This window comes from Haliotis asinina, chromosome 3 (assembly GCF_037392515.1).
Source record: "Haliotis asinina isolate JCU_RB_2024 chromosome 3, JCU_Hal_asi_v2, whole genome shotgun sequence".
Lineage (NCBI taxonomy): Eukaryota > Metazoa > Mollusca > Gastropoda > Lepetellida > Haliotidae > Haliotis > Haliotis asinina.
The window spans coordinates 83906728-83926102 of NC_090282.1; the positions used below are offsets into that span (position 1 = coordinate 83906728).

The 19375-nt window shown below is 42.2% G+C and overlaps 1 protein-coding gene across 1 annotated transcript; it reads right to left on the reverse strand.

Moving 5' to 3' along the window:
* Positions 1–400: 400 nt before the first annotated feature.
* LOC137278621 (growth arrest-specific protein 1-like) lies at positions 401–12308 on the reverse strand. The gene is made up of 2 exons (XM_067811096.1): positions 11215–12308; positions 401–10202 (listed from the first exon to the last, which is right to left on the reverse strand). The coding sequence occupies exons 1-2, from the start codon at positions 11879–11881 to the stop codon at positions 10138–10140; spliced, it is 732 nt and encodes a 243-aa protein (XP_067667197.1). The 5' UTR covers positions 11882–12308; the 3' UTR covers positions 401–10137.
* Positions 12309–19375: the final 7067 nt, after the last annotated feature.

Consider the following 19375-nt stretch of genomic DNA (forward strand, 5'->3'; position numbering starts at 1 on the left):
GCTTGGACCGCAGTAGCGTTCAAATCCCTGACTTTGCCCGTATGCTAGTATGTGTAATAGTTAACGAAAGCAATGTATGAATAGCTCCTGTCAGAATCTGAAGGGATTCGAACCCTATTCAGATGCGTGGGCGTTTACATAACTTGGCTACCTGACACTGGACTTACACATCAGTGAGGGGTAGACATGAAATGCAATTACGAGTACATTACAGCATTGTATCTTTCCATATTCTTACTCAACTATATGTCAACATATGCACGGGTGTGAGAATAAGTGTCGTTATGGGATGCATGGTGCATGTTAATACACACATAGACTCATAATATAAATATATGAATTATAGATTTGCTTACAATAACATTAATAAAAACACTTAAGGCAGACAAAACTACACTGGGAGTGTTCACATGTTTATTCACGGCGCGTGCTACAAGAAACGGCTGCGATATTTACAACCAACAACACTGAACAAATCAGCACAGCCATATACTTCTTGTTTCAACAAATACATTATTTCATGTGCCAAATTATTCATATAGTTGCCAAAAATAAATTATATTTCATTCCAATATGTACATTCAATACCTCAAATGCGACCCTGTACACTTCACAAGTTTACCCATGTGGTACACAGATTTGAGTGAGTGATGTGTGGGTGGAGTTGAACTCCCAGCTGACTCAAGTCGTCCCACCTTAACCCGCCTCTGAATCCGCACTGGCAATAATCACACTTGCTTGTCGTACGCATGTGGCTGTGCAGTGTAAGGGTGCAACCCGTTTACATAACTCTCGTGTATCGTGTATATTCATTTATTTCAGCCAGCCATTAGGACCATGTAACGACTGTAGATGGATGGCAGATGTGGTTTCAGTCGCACCCCTGATTACAATCACGGTCAAAAACGTACAGTACTCCTGTACTGGAGGCATTTAACAAACAATGAACCCTCCCTGATGACACAAGGTCTGTTACAACAGCATACACTGTTAAACACAGCCTGCTGTCAAACTGCTACAAAACAACCAGGCTGTACAACAGAACCTCGTGAATCAGGACAAGTGTTGTTTGCATAAAGTGGGTTCTCAGATAGAATTCTATGCACTCCAGTAGATTAAACAATTAATTTGCAATATTTTGTTAATCTGTTTGCCATACAATAACCTTTTACGTACTCCAGGCACAAAGTACAAATGTAACATTAAATAGATGATACATTATATAGTCAAGTGACCTTTCTTAACCATCAATGACATGTAAATAGAACCACGTGACCTTTCATACAAAGACACAATCAATACAACAATCATTTAATAACATCAAAGAAAAGTAAAATTCTCGTTTTGATATCAGCATTGTATGCCTCAGTTATGATCACACACATATAAGCAGTGTAAGACAACGAGTTGGGATCCTTTCAGGCGTGTATAAGACTGGAAAATGTCGTCCTCATGTCGAGTGTCCATACGTAAGTTCAGACAGACAGACAAGGTGCGTCACATTAGAACTATCAAAACAACAGCATACTCATGGTGACAAAACAATACATACATGGAGTTGCGTCCCCTGCTGTCTGTAAGGGACATATCGGTCCCACTCAGGTGCCAGTACATAATTGCATTTATTTTAGATCAAAATCTCTGGTGTCACTTTGTTTGTTCTTAAAAAGGAAATAATGAAATTCGTCGGGAGAATAAGTGAAAACCTATATATTATACACTATAACGGAAAATTTTTGATCATGTATTTTACATTGTTGCCATCATTTCGTTTTATGTGCACGACCATTTGACCTGAGTAGTTAACACCGCACGCTGGTGTGTGTCTGATATATCATAAGGTGCAGAGATGTTTTGCCTCCTCTGGTGTGAAATGTACACCCCTGCCTGTCCCCGTCAACACTCGTATATCACAGAAAAATGCAATATGCAGCATACAGAGTGCATTTCATGACCACTCATACAATATCTCATATAGTAACAAGGAAACAATCACATAAACAAATAAACAATAAAATTAATGAAGCTAAAAATGGTTATATATATTATATATACATGCCCAGTTTCTGTTCATTTCTGCCAGGAAATGCTTCCATCACAAATCTAAGTTTTTTACAAAATTAAATCGACAAAAAATTAAAAACAGCCATAATTCATGTTCAAATAACTTTTCAAACTATACAGACAAGATCCATTTTGAATTTCATTATTTTGTATGGACAGATTTCTTTAATCAAATTCTAGTATACTTTGCTGTCACGTGATGAACTGCGCATATGCACTACAATGATGACCAGGTACACCGTGGATGAAAGGTACATGGCTAGCATACAAAACTGATTGCCTTTAATCAAATAAATAAACTAATACAATGTGGAGATATTCATAATAGAACAGCATATCTCATGGATTTCAATTTTCGTGTAATTCCTTGATAAACACTCAGAGTAGATCTCTACAGAGATCTCTATCTCCAACATATCGCGAACAAAACAAAAAACATTTTTTCCTATGCGGGTTTATTCATGTGTTGTAAATTGTATGCACATATAAACCTTTAATCACCATTGTGCGCGCAGCATGATGTTAATTCATGGTGTTTATTCAAGGAATTGCGGAATTCTGAATGACAGGAGGCATGAGACGTTCAGTGCGTGCAGCACTCGGAACACACTTTCGAAAAGTTCAATATGACGGAATCAACCGAAATATTCCGACTGTTGATACGGAATGTTCAAATATTCTTCTCATGTCGACGGAAAACCAAGTGATTTATTTATTATGGTTAAAGAAAATAATATTAGGCATTTGTATTCCTGACAATATCATTCGTTTCGAACTGAAATAAATCAATTTCAAATTCTTTCTCTTGACATAACTGGAACATGTATTGTACATCTTTCACATACGTTTAATTACAAAATAACCACTTCATCTATCAAATTCAAATTTATACTTCCATAATGTAATGTATGTAAACAATCGGCAAGTACTAATGCAGACATCAAGACGAACCCTTGGGGCAGATAGCTGATAGTAGCTGACCCGAGGAAGGTTTGGCGTCATAAACTTACTGTTAATCCTGCTTTATTACCTCCCTTGGCCCCCGGGCATAAGCTACTGGTTATTTCTCAACATCAATATACAGTGTTATTTCCAAAGCTCTCTAAATATGTTAGTAGGCATATAACTGAGTGTACGTACAGTGAAAGGTACAACCTACAGCAAGGTAACATGTATTTGTTAGCGCACTGTAACGTATGTTCTGATTAACCATTTGCAGTTATGTACATTCTGCCACGTCGTGCACGTGCACTCATACATTCATCCATGTACTAAGCAGTTATTTCAATAAAATTAAAAGCGTAAATTTAAATAAAGACACGAGTTTTTTATGGATGACAGCTTCTTTATTGTGAAGAGTCACGACGGTTCAAAGTGCGTTCTTACTTCTTCATCAGGTGAATGAAACAATGGAGTACAACGGGCTTCTTCATCAGGTGAATGAAACAATGGAGTACAACGGGCTTCTTCATCAGGTGAATGAAACAATGGAGTACAACGAACGTCTTCATCAGGTGAATGAAACAATGGAGTACAACGAGCTTCTTCATCAGGTGAATGAAACAATGGAGTACAACGAGCTTCTTCATCAGGTGAATGATGAATGATGAAGAAGTAAGAACATACTTCGAAACGTCCCGACTCTTCATCCATAAAAACTCGTGTCTTTATGTGTCTCGCTTCTAAATGCCATTCAAAGACCCGTAAACTTCAATGTTAAACAAATAGGTGTCATCTTTTGCGCATCATTTCGCAGAGTGCAGGCATGCGCAGTATGTACAAATTCCGCCAATAATTTCCAACGGTACTTGACATACAATAATGTGCTTATCAGAATATCAAATATTTGAGTTTTTTTTGTATTGACAGCTTATAGAGATTAACGTTCCCCACTCGATATGCAGCACGAGAGCCACGTGCCCCAGCAAACAATTCACGTTTACTCCGTAGCATACAACTTCAGCACAACACACAGTTCAAATAATGTTTGGTTTGATTGAAACAGGACTATACTCATGGAACTGAAACGTTTGCTCTGAAATAAACTGGCATTACAAGGGTTATACATGGCGTTATCATTACAGTGCGAATATAACACAAGGAGGACCGTACATAGTTATTATTTGTTATATTTAGTGACTCCCGTACAACTAAGGTATTTCGACGACTGGGAAGTACGTACACTTATTAAGAAATGTGGGTAAACAAAAAATAGAAATCTTGAAAAATGTTGTGGTGTTACAAAAAAAAACACCCGAAAAAAGCCAATCAAACTAGGAACAGAGTACAATGTATTACGGGAATATAAATGGAAGGCCGAATAAAAGTGCAGAAGAAGAGTAACAGAAATTTGGACTGTACATAATGACGCGAGGCCATGATATAACATGTGCTATATCCACATGCACCTACGTGACTTCCAGGTAGAGTTTACTGGACAGTCAATGGCGTGTGCCAATGATGGTGATGATTTCTCAGATATCGACACGCTGTTTTTTTTCTAAATGAGGGCGGAATAGGATACACGTAAAAGTGAAATTGATGGTTGGGACAAGGAGAGCTCGTGCTCAGCAGAATGCGTCCCGTCAGCCTGAGGTAGGAGGCAGGATGGGGTTAGGAACAAAGACGGGTATAGGCTGGGCAAGACGGGGCCTGACCTGGAGAAGAAACAGCGGTATAGTAGTACACACGACGGGGTGGAACAGGATTCTGTAAGTACCTTTGAGTGTGCGGGTACAGCAGTCAATAGCCGACCGATTATGAAACAAACCCCTTCATCCCATGCCCCCTATACACATGACGTAAACAGAAGTAGACACGATAAACAGCGGGTAACAGTATACACCCCTCTCACTCCAGGTTTCGGTGAGGGGTTACTCAGTAGAAAAATACGCCATTAGCGGCAGATGCTGTCAGAAGGCCGTCGACGACGCCGATGCGATCACAACTTCTAAGCATTACAAGCGATAAGACGAGATCGCAAAGTCGACAGTATCGAAATACGTATTTATTATCAACATAAGACGGTCGTCCCACAAGGGCCGCTCATGTTCCTCATCCCATGTCTACGACCACGAGGTCTCATGATAATCAACTGCTATGTCCTTTCTATAGCGTCAGTCTGATGAAGGTGTGAGATAGGAGTCGAGTTTACTCCAACACCCTCCACTTCTTCGCCACTGTATCCCGAATCACCAGTTCTGTCACTACGCTTTTGATACGGGCGTGTTGTGTCGACCTCCGCATGAGAGATACACACTGTTTCAAGTCATTACAACAAGAGGAAAGCTCAGAGCGCCCCGGAGTAACCTCGGCCCTTGCTGAGAGTTATCGGCGTTAAGTCTCCCCAGGTGTGCAATCACCGGCTTACGGCTGGTGGAGTATGTGGAGCTGTAACAATCTAATGTAGCTTAAACGTCTACCATTGCAACTGCAAACCTGGAACTCCAATCAGACAAAAACGTCCATTCTCAACACCGCTACACGAAAAAGCACTTACGTTGATGAAATATTTAAAGAACGAATGATTGTCTTAAAATTACAAAACGCAATGTTGGCACTAGGAAACTGCTTACACCCCTCCTGGGGGTAATGCCAGCAGATACACGTATATGTAAAGGTTGGCTTATTCTGGGGTATTCAGAGGCTTGATAATGAAACACAAGAACTTTCTGAGAGGTACATCACAACTGTGTAGCTTCATCTATCCATGAATACGACCAGGCATATAGAAACACAAGAAACTGATCTAAACACATGCGTTTATCAATCAAGCGAAAAAATTTAAAAAAAAACTACACATAACACCCTTTCGAATCCCCAACTCGCCTACTGCACACCCGTTCAAAACTGGCCCCTCCCCGCCTAATGCCCACCCGTTCATAACTGGCCCAGTCCCACCTAATGGACGCCTGTTTATATCTGACCCCTCCCACTCTTGATGTGAGCGACATTTCGGTAACCTAATGTGACACCTGTTATGACGCGGTATGAATCCGTTAGCTTTGAAACACCTGGTAGACCGATTGCACTATTATATCACACAAGGTTGTGTACAGTGTTAACACAGTACAGTAGTACAGTCATAAACAAGGTTGTGTACAGTGTTAACACAGTACAGCCATACGCAAAGTTGTGTACAGTGTTAACATAGTACAGCCATACACAAAGTTGTGTACAGTGTTAACATAGTACAGCAGTACAGTCATACACAAGGTTGTGTACAGTGTTAACACAGTACAGTAGTACAGTCATAAACAAGGTTGTGTACAGTGTTAACACAGTACAGTAGTACAGTCATACACAAGGTTGTGTACAGTGTTACCATAGTACAGCAGTACAGTTCCCTATACACAAGGTTGTGTACAATGTTAACACAGTACAGTAGTACAGTCATACACAAGGTTGTGTACAGTGTTACCATAGTACAGCAGTACAGTTCCCTATACACAAGGTTGTGTACAGTGTTAACACAGTACAGTAGTACAGTCATACACAAGGTGTGTTCAGTGTTAACACAGTACAGTAGTACAGTCATACACAAGGTTGTGTACAGTGTTACCATAGTACAGCAGTACAGTTCCCTATACACAAGGTTGTGTACAGTGTTACCATAGTACAGCAGTACAGCCATACACAAGGTCGTGTACAGTGTTAACACAGTACAGTAGTACAGCCATACACAAAGTTGTGTACAGTGTTAACACAGTACAGTAGTACAGCCATACACAAAGTTGTGTGCAGTGTTACCATAGTACAGCAGTACAGTTCCCTATACACAAGGTTGTGTACAGTGTTACCATAGTACAGTAGTACAGCCATACACAAAGTTGTGTACAGCGTTACTATAGTACAGCAATTCAGTTCTCCATGTATTCAGTAGATATGTATTCGATTCTTGCGATAATTTCTAGTAAAGACTTCTTTATTATGCTAAGATCCTTCAGCTTTTGGAAAGATGGTGTTTTTCGTTTTTCGTATTTTATATCTTGATATTTCATTTGCTTATGACAGCGTTTAAACTGATATTTGTGTTTTCAGGCACGTGAAACGTTCTCCTTTCTAAGCGATATTACGTACAGTTTGATAGCCTTTTTATCATTTTAGAATATGTCTTAAATTTGACGTTCGACATATATTTTACTCTTAACACGCCAATATATAATAATCTATAAGATTTGTTGAATTGTCGATATGTAGTCATATGTTAGAGAATCTCGACATGTATATATCTTGCAGTAACTTTCCTTATGCCAGGGACGCATGTACGAAGGACTTCCTATGTGAAATTAAAAGCCGACGTGCTCAAAGGAGACTTAGTATCTAAGTGCGGGAAACTATAAGCCTTCATCGTAGGAATAAAATGAGAAAGTCAGATAATTAACCAGCCGATGAACACAGCGATAACCCAAGAGACATTACGTGGGTTTATGTTGATACAAATATCCTAATTGGCAAAAAACCCACCAGTAACCTAACACTGCCACTTCCTCTGCCCCCACATCGTCGATCACCCTTACTGACATATATATCAAAAATAAAATTTCTTCATCTCATAAATTGTCCCTATTTTCCGCTATATCCATTTTGTGATAACCCGGACTAAGTCGGTTGATGGCGGAACTCCTTGACTGGGAGAGGAAGGTCCACAGTCCTCGATGTAAGGTGAAATTTATGTACGAAAAATTCCATGTCTCTTATCCAAAGCGTGTGCGTCTAGTCAAACAGGAGATCGTGTTCGCGCATATATCTGTCCAATTAGTCATGTACAGCTTGCGTTACCACTAATCTTCACATAGTCTTTGAACCTGGTCAAACCGTTTAGACAAGTTAAATGTTTGCGACCCTCGGTCCACGAAACGTGTGTCCCTTGGTGTCGAGCGGCTCGGCGGAGGCTAGGCAATATCGTACACTCTTTTTACAAGCTGGGATCGGTCTGTGCACATGATCAGCGCGGGATTAACCCTGGTAGGATTCAATCACGACGCTCAAAGGTGTTAAATGTTTAAATAGACAGCGATACTGGCGAGGCAGCTTGTTCACTGATCTCGACATGTTTTTGTTGATCTTATCTGGGTCAACAAGCGAACTCTAACCACATTGAATATCAATATCGAAATGGTTTTCAGCACAATATTAACAGAATGACTTATAATTCGTGCGTTGAATTTGCACGAAATTTATAGCCATCTTATATACATGGATGTCGTAACACATCATTTGACTAGTAAATACTGGTTACAATTTCTGGTGCCCTCAACTTTCTAAAACTCTGAAAATAACTGGTAGTGTATATTTTGATGTAACACTTCACATATATCTTTGACATACATCTCTGTGTCGTACAAGACCTGAACTGCATACACGTATTAACATAAAGAAACAAAGTGTGACCCATCACTCATAATTTTAAATGGAACGTAACATACACAGTTCAAATTCAAGACAGGTGTCATCTGTCATTGCTACGCACCCGTCCCAGACATGCCCCGATACCTGTACACCCGAACACCGTCCATCAGTTAAACCGTGGCGGACCGTTGGAAAAAAACCCACCGCCCCCTCTCCCACAAACTATAGAGCTTCGGAAAACTTGTAAAAACAACTTTATCGTGCTTTCATTTTTCTTACAATCTTCTGTAAACGTTTCTAAAAATTTGATTGTTGATTGTGAGGGGGACCACGGTGTCAAACATCAAAATAAATCTGGGTTTTATTTGCTGGATAGTCATTGTAGTCGGTGTACAATGTGCACTTCTCAGAAGCTGATGAACAGATTATTGTCGAGTATATCATTTCAACAAAAGACCTGAAAATTAAGTGATGTGCTGTCCCCGGATAGTGAAATTCCTCTTATATGCTTTCAAGGGGATTAGCAAGAATATAAATATATATATTTGCTAGAAGTATGCATAGGTAAAACGCATCTACTTGTTCGAAGTCATATGCCCGTGACCATTTAAGAGAGTCTCAATTCAGATCACATTGCCTTAAATAATGTGAAATAGGTCTAAAAGAAAGTTTATCCCATCTAGAAACGTTAGAGTTATCAGAGGTTCTTCATAGGTTCTGCAGAAACTCATAACCAATCACATCATATAGGGTTCAGGTGAGCATCACAACACACTGGTTGTCATCCCTTATGGGTTACCTAGGGCTTCGTGCAAGATATTTGCGACGTTTAAACTCATGTCAAATAACAAAGAATACGAGAAGAAAGTAACATTTAGCCCAGCGTTGTAGATGTGTGGATAGTTTAAGTTTAGTCATATTTAGGAAATGGAGCCATGTTTCCACCATATCAAGCAAAACTACTAAAACAGTTGCTTGTAGGCATAATAATATTGTGATGACTATATTTAACTAGTGGTAAATATACGCAAAAGCCTATCTATGGCGCTGAATAACATATTCATTGAAAGAAACTGCCCTTGTAAAATAACATGTTGATCAGAGGAACGAAAGCAGCCATATTTGAGGATGAAACAAACAAAACAAGGTTACTGGATGCTGATGTTTTCGTAACATTTGTAGGTTTTTAGTCAAATGTAATTTTTAAGTATATACTCTCTTTTTACCGGACGTTAAAGCACACAATTCGCCTTTTCTTTTCCAAGGATTGCCCTTGAGACAAGTGGCTGTGAGTTATGGACAGAATTAAACACCCAGTTGAATATTTCCTATTCGTGGTACACATGTAACTTTAATATATGAAGTCTACATCCTGATATTAGCACTTGCCGATGTTTATACATTCAGTTTCAACACCATTCCCTTCAGATAGTAATAGACAAAACAGTAATAGAGCAATCTCCTCAAGAGAAACGGAATCTGACACAGATAACGAAAGATGAAATACAAACCCATGGCTGTCCCGCATGAGAGGCATCATCAACACTGAGATATGTTTGGACAGACTGCAGTGTGCATATGAACGTTCCAAACAGTGGCGATGTGCAAGTTTACAGAAGGCATACCGTCGTAGATATTGTAGGAAACGCTGTCAAAGACGTCGTCTACAGAAGACAAGTGAGGACGAGAGTATATTCTGTACTAGATGGAATGTAGATGTCCTCATATGTCCTCGGTCCCCTGACGTACATAGGCAGCCACAGAACTTGACAGGGGGATGCGGTTCCCTACAGTGAAGAAATGATCTGTGTTAGGAGAGACAGGGACTCTTCCTCTTAGTCGTTTGAAGTTCTTCAAAAGGCAGCACGGTTTGCTGAACATAACGGTCAAGAGATGCTAGTCAGATAACTGGTTTCATGTTTCTATGAACACGGGAACAACGACCGGGTAAACAGGACACATCCACTGGTCCAGCAGTGTTCCTGGAAACACCTGTTCCTCTATCGTCTCCCACTTACAGTACGAAATTGTGAAATATTACATTACTTAGGAAACCCAGTCACATGGACGACGGCTACATGACGTTTCCAAGGCACATGTTCTTCAACATTCACACACTCGCGTTCAGCATGGAAACAAACACTGTATGTGGAATACACCTGTGGCATTAGGTTTGGGCCCAGTCCCCAGTCCTACACACCACTCATATCCACATTGCGTTCACGGACCAAAACTTTCAAAGGAGATCACGTTTTGATGTTGACGTTATGCATTGTATTATGTATTGGAACTACCGTACATGGTATATCGTCCTATTGAGGTATGGCCGGCAACCCAAGAATCATATTCAGATAGAAAAAGTTGCGCACTTGCTCCATTAGAGCTGAAACACCTGCTTGTCACAGACGCAGGTACCCAGATGGAAGAACACACTGACGCTTCCGTATATCTTCCATCCAGTTCCCGTGGGAGATTCAGTAATACAACTTCTCTCTCGCTGCCGGCGAGCCCGCAACGCGGGACGTAGTATTGCATGGTGTTTCCGCATTCCATGTCAAGGCATCCGCCCCGAATCAACAGCCGGGTCTCGTTCCTTCTTTTCCTATAACCTTCTTCTATCTCTGTTGGATAAGATAGGCACCGACTTATATGATGCCGTTATTACTCTGCTGGGAAGTGGATGTTATCATTGGTGGGGATTATGAAAAGCGTCCCGTAATAAGAGAAACACGTCCCGGTATAAGAGCAAGGATGTATTCACAACAAAGAATAAAACACCTGAGTTGGACTTGGTACTACCTGAAGAAGTTACGTCACTCTTGCCTGACACCGTGTAAGCAACTCTGGGCTGCTTGTTGAAGCATAGTCTCTCGGTGTTGTCCTTCAGAGCCTGACAGTTGTAGTCCTCGGTGCCATCACATTCACAGGTCTGCAGCATCTTGGAGCTGGTCTGGCGGTACAGAATGTCCAAACTGTTGTTACACCGGGCGCTGCAGCTCTCGCCATTGACCAACTTGGCACAGTGACGGATGTTATACTGCAACGCTGCCAAACACGACGTGTCAGCCTCACAGATCCACATTGCTAGGCCGCAACTCACGACAGCATTGTCGTTGATGTTGTTCATAAATTCCATCACATCCTTAGCGCAGATCTCAACTCGACGCTTCTGAGTCTCACAAAACTCGTCGTCACTGCAGTTACAATTGACGAAGGCGATTCCAGACCGATCTTCGGTGGACAGGAGCGAGATGAGTGCGTGCTTACAGTCAGTGGTACATGTGTCAGCTGTCCCTTTGATGACGTCGCTGCATCCGATCATGAAGTTGTTCAGTGCCATCTGACAGCCTATTCGAGAGAAACAGTGATTCCTGGCCTGGTCGCAGAACTCTGGCACCCCAGGGGAGAAAATACAGTGACTCGTCTGGATACACATAGCCAGCAGACACAAGTCCCAACCACGCATCCTCCTCAATGGCCTGTTCTACTCGGGCACGGGGTCGTGTTGTTGATGTTGTTGTTGTTGCCGACTCCTCCCCGTGGCTTTTCTAGTGCCGCTTTCCCCTCCTGACACAAGTCCCATCCCCACGGGAAGCTTCTGGGTGCCGCCGCTTCTAGGGACGCCGGACCAGAAGGTAAACAGAGAAATGAGGCACAAGCAGACGACAGTTCATACATACGCTAGTAGCCGGCCAGTCCTTGCTTGTTGGTTTTAAACTCCAACTTCATCATCATCCGAGTTGATATCACATTCCACAGCCGCTCATCTCACAGGCCTACTCGAAGGCATCGGCGAATACTTGTAAATATGTACGCCGTGTTCGCACAAAGGAGCCCCGCGAGTAACGAGTAAGCTAACTCTACTAGCTTTCGAATCAAATAACCGTCTGCAATGCAATCGGCACACTGAGTTGACCCGCTCAGGCTTCTTCCATAGGCTATTTTTGTAATAGGGAGACTTCCATGTCATAGATACGCCTAGAGGGAGGTTTATAAAGCTAGCCCACCCTCCCAACATCGAGCCAATGAGAAGATCAGATATACATGAGTGACGCTGGCTGACAGACAGGGACCGCGAGCCAAACGTCGGTTTCATCGCTAATCACCTGATAAAATGCATCATGATTCGGGACGTTGAGATGTGAAGTGGAGGAAGTGTGTATTCCCCGTCGTCCCCTACTCCTAGACTTGAGCAGGTCCCTCATACGGCACAACGTCGTTTATGGGCCACGCGCAGCGGGGCAAACCACAAAACCTGTCCCAAAAATTAACTCAGAACATGATATATTGGACGTCTCTTGACCGAGGTTTTACAGGAAGGGCAGACTGAAGTTTCGGGGATTGGGAACGGAGAGTGTGTCTGTAGGGGAAGGGGGTATCTACCGCTAGGAAGGGAAGGTTCGCAGATAATGGGAATCTAGTGGCTTGAGGTGCATGTAGGATATGTCATGTTTGTATTGAAGCAGGCCCTGTCTAATCTGACAGGTTTACACCCTCGATATTAAAAAAAAAGTTTGCATAACATATCGATACAAACACAACCCTCAGTGGACACCATGTTGTGGCTGTCTCTAATGATTCACACCGGGGCGATGGATGTCACCTTCAGCAGTGTGAGGAACACACCGTTTTGGAGTTACTGCTTAAAGGTCACATGCAACGTAACACACAACTTTGCAGATTCTGATACCTTTTGGTATGCAGTTACCGAAACAAATCATCAAAAATGTCAATTCAAGCTATAAAGTTGAAAAAACGCGATGAAAATAAAGCCCGCGAAATCGGAGTTCAAACGATTCACTAAATTTCACTCAGCTTTGGGGGAAAGTGGTTTCAACAGCTGTGCTGCGCTGCGCCCATAACGCAGCGGAGCTTGAAATAATATGCATGCCCGGAGTATGAGGTCGTGAGCAGTAGTGTAATCTTGGTTGCGTGCACAAATAAGTAAATAATCTACTCGTTGCATAAAAAAACTTGTTGATTGTGGTAAGCAGCCCTGTCAAAGAGAAAACTCCATGTCTGATTTTTGACACCCATATGTCTGCCTGCCTGTCTGCTAAAGAAAATGTGCAATACACAGCTTCAATCATTGACCACATGCAATTTAAACTTAACACCTATCAGGCTGTACGTCATAAACAAAATAAATTGATGTATGATTCGTGCACCCGAGTCCTGTCTCTGCCACATTATGTAATTAGGCAGGCGTGATACTAGTACAGGACATGTTTTTATGTCTGTGGGCTGCAAAGAAACTGACGAATGACAGTTTCCAGTAGTTCACCATCTCTGCTGAGATGATTTTTGATTGGATCGAACGGAAATTCAGAGAACATGTATTTACAAAACCCAGCATCTCTACATACATTCTTTATGGATAACAACTTCTTCTAGTGTATATGAGTTTGTTTGACAACGGTATATGAATCCATACTGAAACGACGCATCAAACAAATCATCTTTCTGAACACACTATGAGCCCTCGACGTATCAGCAAATGACCCAGCCAATCGGAAGCCGTCGTTAAACTTGACTGGGTTCGGTCTCCGGAGGGCTTCGTTTCGAGGGAAGTAAGTCCAAGTACAAAATATTGCACTTTTGCATCGCGATTGTACGCGTATAATTTTGTTTATTGGTCCTTTTACAAGCGACAATGTATATCATATGTCATGAATATGTGGTAATTGTGTTTTAATTATGTTTGATTTTTTGGTTGCATGTGACCTTTAACTACTGCTTCATCAGGTGTATGGAAACTTCACCTGACGCAAAAGAAGGCAGGTACTCCGATTACACAGGTTACTGGACATGGTTTTTGGATTATTAAAAATGCAAAACATGTGTGTCGAATTAAAATTGTAAAACAATACTTTTGTATTTATATCTTTGTGAAAAGAAGACAGGATCGTTTCACTAGGTGATATCCTTGCGGTTCGACTCTTTGTTGAGGATCCTTACTGACCCTAGAACACAGGCCCCATTTATATAACTGTGATACCGTTCAAATCATCTGATGATACAGATTAGGGCTGTTCACATCATCTGATGTTACAGACTAGGACTGTTCCTATCTTCTAATGATACAGATTAGGGCTGTTCATATCTTATGTTACAGACTAGGGGTATTCATATCATCTGATGATACAGACTAGGGCTGTTCACACCATCTAATGATACAGACTAGGGCTGTTCATATCTTATGTTACAGACTAGGGGTATTCATATCATCTGATGATACAGACTAGGGCTGTTCATACCATCTGATGATACAGACTAGGGCTGTTCTCATCATCTGATGATACAGACTAGGGCTGTTCACATCATCTGATGATACAGACTAGGGCTATTCACATCATCTGATGATACAGAGTAGCGCTGTTCACATCATCTGATGATACAGACTAGGGCTGTTCACATCATCTGATGATACAGACTAGGGGTATTCACATCATCTGATGATATAGACTAGGGCTGTTCATATCACTTCATCGATGATCCGGACTCGGCGTGTTCCCATCATTTAATAATATAGACTCAGGACGTTTATATCGGCTAGTGATACAGACTCGAGATGAGCAGTACATGAGTATAGCTGCAGGATATGTTCTGTAAGAGTCTGTCCAAGTCTAGCCAGCAGATTCCCCACTTATCAGCGCCTACACTCGTGGTATGTAAACAGTGCATGTATTCGCGTGTGTCGGGCTACTTGACAGCACTTGGAGTAGTAAATAAATACTCTTCTCAGTGTTGATATTGTCAAGGTTATCTGTTTCCTGATGTAACGGGTAGAAGCACTTAGATATGTGACAAGCGTCTAGACGGGTATGTAACTCACATCACCTCGACGATATCCGAGAGTGTGATGGGTTGTTTATTGTGGAATTAACACGCAATGTAATCTGAATTCCATATCGCGTGAAACATGTTTCTGATTCCAAGTGAGAGAGTGATTGATTGAGTGAGTGAGTGAGTGAGTGATTGCATAGAATAGGAGCAATAGGCCTGAGTGTTAATCTGAGTAGATATTATAGTCATCCGAGTAATTTACCCAATTTACGCCTCGAACAGCTAGAAGAATATTGTTTCTTTTCTGCGAACATTTTGGATTTAGCCTCGAACTACCAAACCAATATGGCCAGCATGCATTTTATACGTAGAAATAAAGGAATGTGAAAAAAACTCCCAAACTTCTGGTCCCTCTGACTGGTGCCATTATATGTGAATCTTTAACTCCAGGCTCATGGCCTATTAGAGGTATCGCGTTGCTACTTTTAAGACGGGACGTTGTTATGCTTTGTGGATGTTAGAAACACCAAACGTTTTGAAATGCGTGTTTAACTGTTTACACATCTACGGTCTATTCCAACCTCTTGACGAGGCGTGCAGTTGTGACGTCAGTTCCGGCCAAGGTTGCAGTAGGTTGCACTAGCTATGATCCCCTGAGTATATAGTCTGGCTACCCGTACACAGGTTGGTTAGGCTGCACCTAGTGGCTAAGCACTGTAGCTTACCTTCCTAAACAGTTCCTGTTTGGAGAATTGTAACGGAGCGACTTATACAGTGGATATTATTTGCAGATGTTCTAAGATTAAAACAATATTTAAAACAACCCAACAAACAAACAAACAAAAGCAAAAGCAAAACAAAACAAGTTTTACAAGCTGACCTTTACTACAGAACCCCAGTGACATATCTGCTCTCACAGCAAGACAGCAGCGACAGGGCAGCTGGAATTCTATTGTAGAAGTGGGGACAGAGCGTCCAAGTCGAGTCCCAATGTTACACTTGACGAATACTCAATTACTACCCCTACTACGTACATGATGCTTTCATATGCATTGATTTTTTAAAATATATATATATATATATATATATAACGGCTTTGTGCCCATATCTCACTTGTCTCCCATATTATGTACGGCGCATGTAATCATCACGTGTATCATCATCAGTAGTTGCTGTCAGAAAAAGATAAACGCATAGGTGTCTATGTAATCAGTATATCTATGTGTGCAAACATTTCCGAGTTCTAATCAATTGTCATTGAGGACAACTCGCCACAACGCACCAAAATCTGATTTCCTGAATAAATGCAATAAATTCATGCGTTTCCTTTTTCTCGCACATTCCATGCATCATTTCCAATAAACGTCGAGGGGGTTTCAATGCTCTTACGACAATTGGCAATCAAGCATAAATTTGGTATTAAAGTCATGCCTAGACTTACTGAGGCTCGGCGCAACAGTGCGACTGGTCATTTGGAGGCTGGGGAGTCTCAGTCTGCGATTGCAAGGCAACTGAATGTGTCACAGGGTATCAGCAGCAACGGTCAACACGCGATCGCCACAGGTCAGGTCGACCCCGTGTGACCACGCCCGCTCAGGACAGGTCTATTCGGCTTCGACATTTGCGGAACAGGTTCACCACAGCATCCTCCACAACATCGGTAGTGCCAGGACTCAGAACAATTTCTGATCAGACTGTGAGGAGCCGCTTACGCGAGGCTGGTATTCGCTCCAGAAGACCTTTGCGAGGACCTATCCTTACACGTCAACATCGCAGACAGTGGTGACATCTCCCATGACCATTGCAGGGTGGAGAACTGTTATCTTCTGTGATGAGTCACGTTACACGCCGGAAGAGCACGTGTATATCGACGTCGTAACGAACGCTACGCTGCAAAATGTGTATAGGAAGTGGACAGTTTTTGTGATGGAAGTGTCATGGTTTGGGCTGGCGTCTCATACAGTGGCAGGACAGATCTCATTCAGGTCCAGGGCAATTTGACAGCTCGACGTTGCCGTGATGAAATCATTAGGCTTCATGTCCTTCCTTTCATGAACAGTCAAAACTTCATCTTTCAGCATGATAACGCTCGGTCGCATACAGAAAGAGTGACTAGGGATTTCCTTCCCCAGAACAACGTTCAGGTTCTTGATTGGTCCTCACAATCACCGGATCTTAACCCTATTGAACATTTGTGGGACGAATTGGATCGTCGTGTGCTACAGCATGACCCTCAGCCACAGAAGTTACCTGCTCTGTTTGTGGCCTTGAGGGTAGAGAACCAACTCATTCCCAGGCACATCATCCGGAATCTGGTCCAGTCTATGGGCGCTGATGCCAAACAACCATTAATGCTAATGCTGGCCACGCGAGATACTGACTGCTCTGCGACCTTGACCTTGGACCACTTGTCATTTGTGACGTGCAGTTTCTTGCAGCATTGGACCGTTAATGTTCATTCAGGTTTTCTTCATGGCTGCCCTGTATTACTGAACCTTAAGTGTATAGATTGATAACAATTTTCAGCTATGCGTTTCTTTTGTGAGTAGTATATAATACCCTATGCTCCGTTGTCTGGTCGTTGATATAAACGATGCAAACGCGACTTTTGGTGACACGACAACCTATATTGCACAGAGAAATGAACTCACGCACGCACGCACCTACACCTACATACACGCGCGCGCGCATACATATGCTCAGATAACAGATAAACGTTGTGCCATAAACCTACAAATAAACGTTATTCGCGCACCAGCCTCGGTTTGGTTTCTCGTCGTTTCGCGTATTTTCTCAGGTGGGGGTTTAGTTACGTGGTAATGTCACGTCTCCTGGCGTATGTCATCCCACTTAAGGGCGTCCGGTCACGTGTTTTCTGTGACGTCCCTGGCTGCTACATTGGCAATTACGACAGGTATTAAATTGTCATATAAGAGGTTCCCTAGTGTGTACAAGTACTTATACGTTGACAAATTGGTAATGTTGTAATGAAAAATGATATAAATGAAAATAAATGAGCGTGTCACCACAATTACCCGTCAAGGTCGATAGCCTTCAACAATGAAACGTGTATGCTTGGTCACATTGGAAGGACAAAAAAAGCATCTTCAGCTTGTGATGTTACTGTCTACGCATTTCTTTAAAGTCCGTTCCATGGCGATGCATGCGGACACTGACAGCGTTCACAATGCCACCTGGCTTCCATTACGTCAGTAAATGTAAACGTCAGTAAATGTAAACGCTATAGCGAGTTCCACAGAAACGGAGGAAAACCTTATGGCCACCAATGAGCAATTCATTCACTAAATGGCGATGGTGGCTGCGCGTGACAATGGTCACTACAAATGTCTGTTGGTGAGTGAGTTTAGTTTTACGCTGCTTTTAGCAATATTCCAGCAATATCACGACTGGGGAACCAGAAATGGGCTTCACACATTGTGCACGTGTGGGGAATCGAACCGCATTCATCGGCGCCACGAACCAAAGCCGTACCCACTAAACTGCCTCACCGACCCACGTAAGTGAGAGCCAGTGGTCACTGCGCATGTCGTAACTGGTGGCGGCAACAGCGCGAGGAAACGCGCATTACTTGTTTAGTGTTAAAAATATGTACAGTACCTGTTTGGATACCACTGCGTGAATGTCAGACACCGTGTTTACGTTCATGGGGACCCGGTAACGGGTACTCGGGGAGTCATGTTGACGCGTACCTGCACCCAAAACATGGTACTTCGAGCGCTTCGACTCATATTTATCGATTATGAAACAATACGTGTTTGATATTTTCTGAAGAAATATCAAACATGAATATAGCCATAACCGTGCTATTGAAGTGGTGTGTTGTCTATAACAAGAGGATCGTAAACGTGAATCAACTGTTTGAAGAGACGCACAAGAGCTCGTGGGCGGAAGTTGAAACAAACTGCATCTCCTGAAGATCGTCAGCTTGCCAACTGCTCCTGCAGCCCGAGAAGTGTATGTTCTCTGTTAAACGTTGTTTTGAAACACAACTCGGTAACAGGCACTTTTCATCAGCAACTCCACGTTACAGAAACCAAGAAATGGGTCTAATGGCCCTCTACTTGAAACAAACGAGGACGCCCTGCTAGATACAAGTTGAGGGGGAGGGGGAGCTGCGGTTGGAGAGGGGATCCGCGGATAGGTGGATTGGGTA

What these genes read in the sequence shown, in the direction of transcription:
- LOC137278621 (XM_067811096.1), bottom strand. Translation starts at nt 11,881, where the DNA reads ATGCGTGGTTGGGACTTGTGTCTGCTGGCTATGTGTATCCAGACGAGT. An exon ending in GAGTGACGTAACTTCTTCAG is followed by an intron (nt 10,203 to 11,214) that starts GTAGTACCAAGT and finishes TCTTCACTGTAG; the next exon opens with GGAACCGCATCCCCCTGTCA.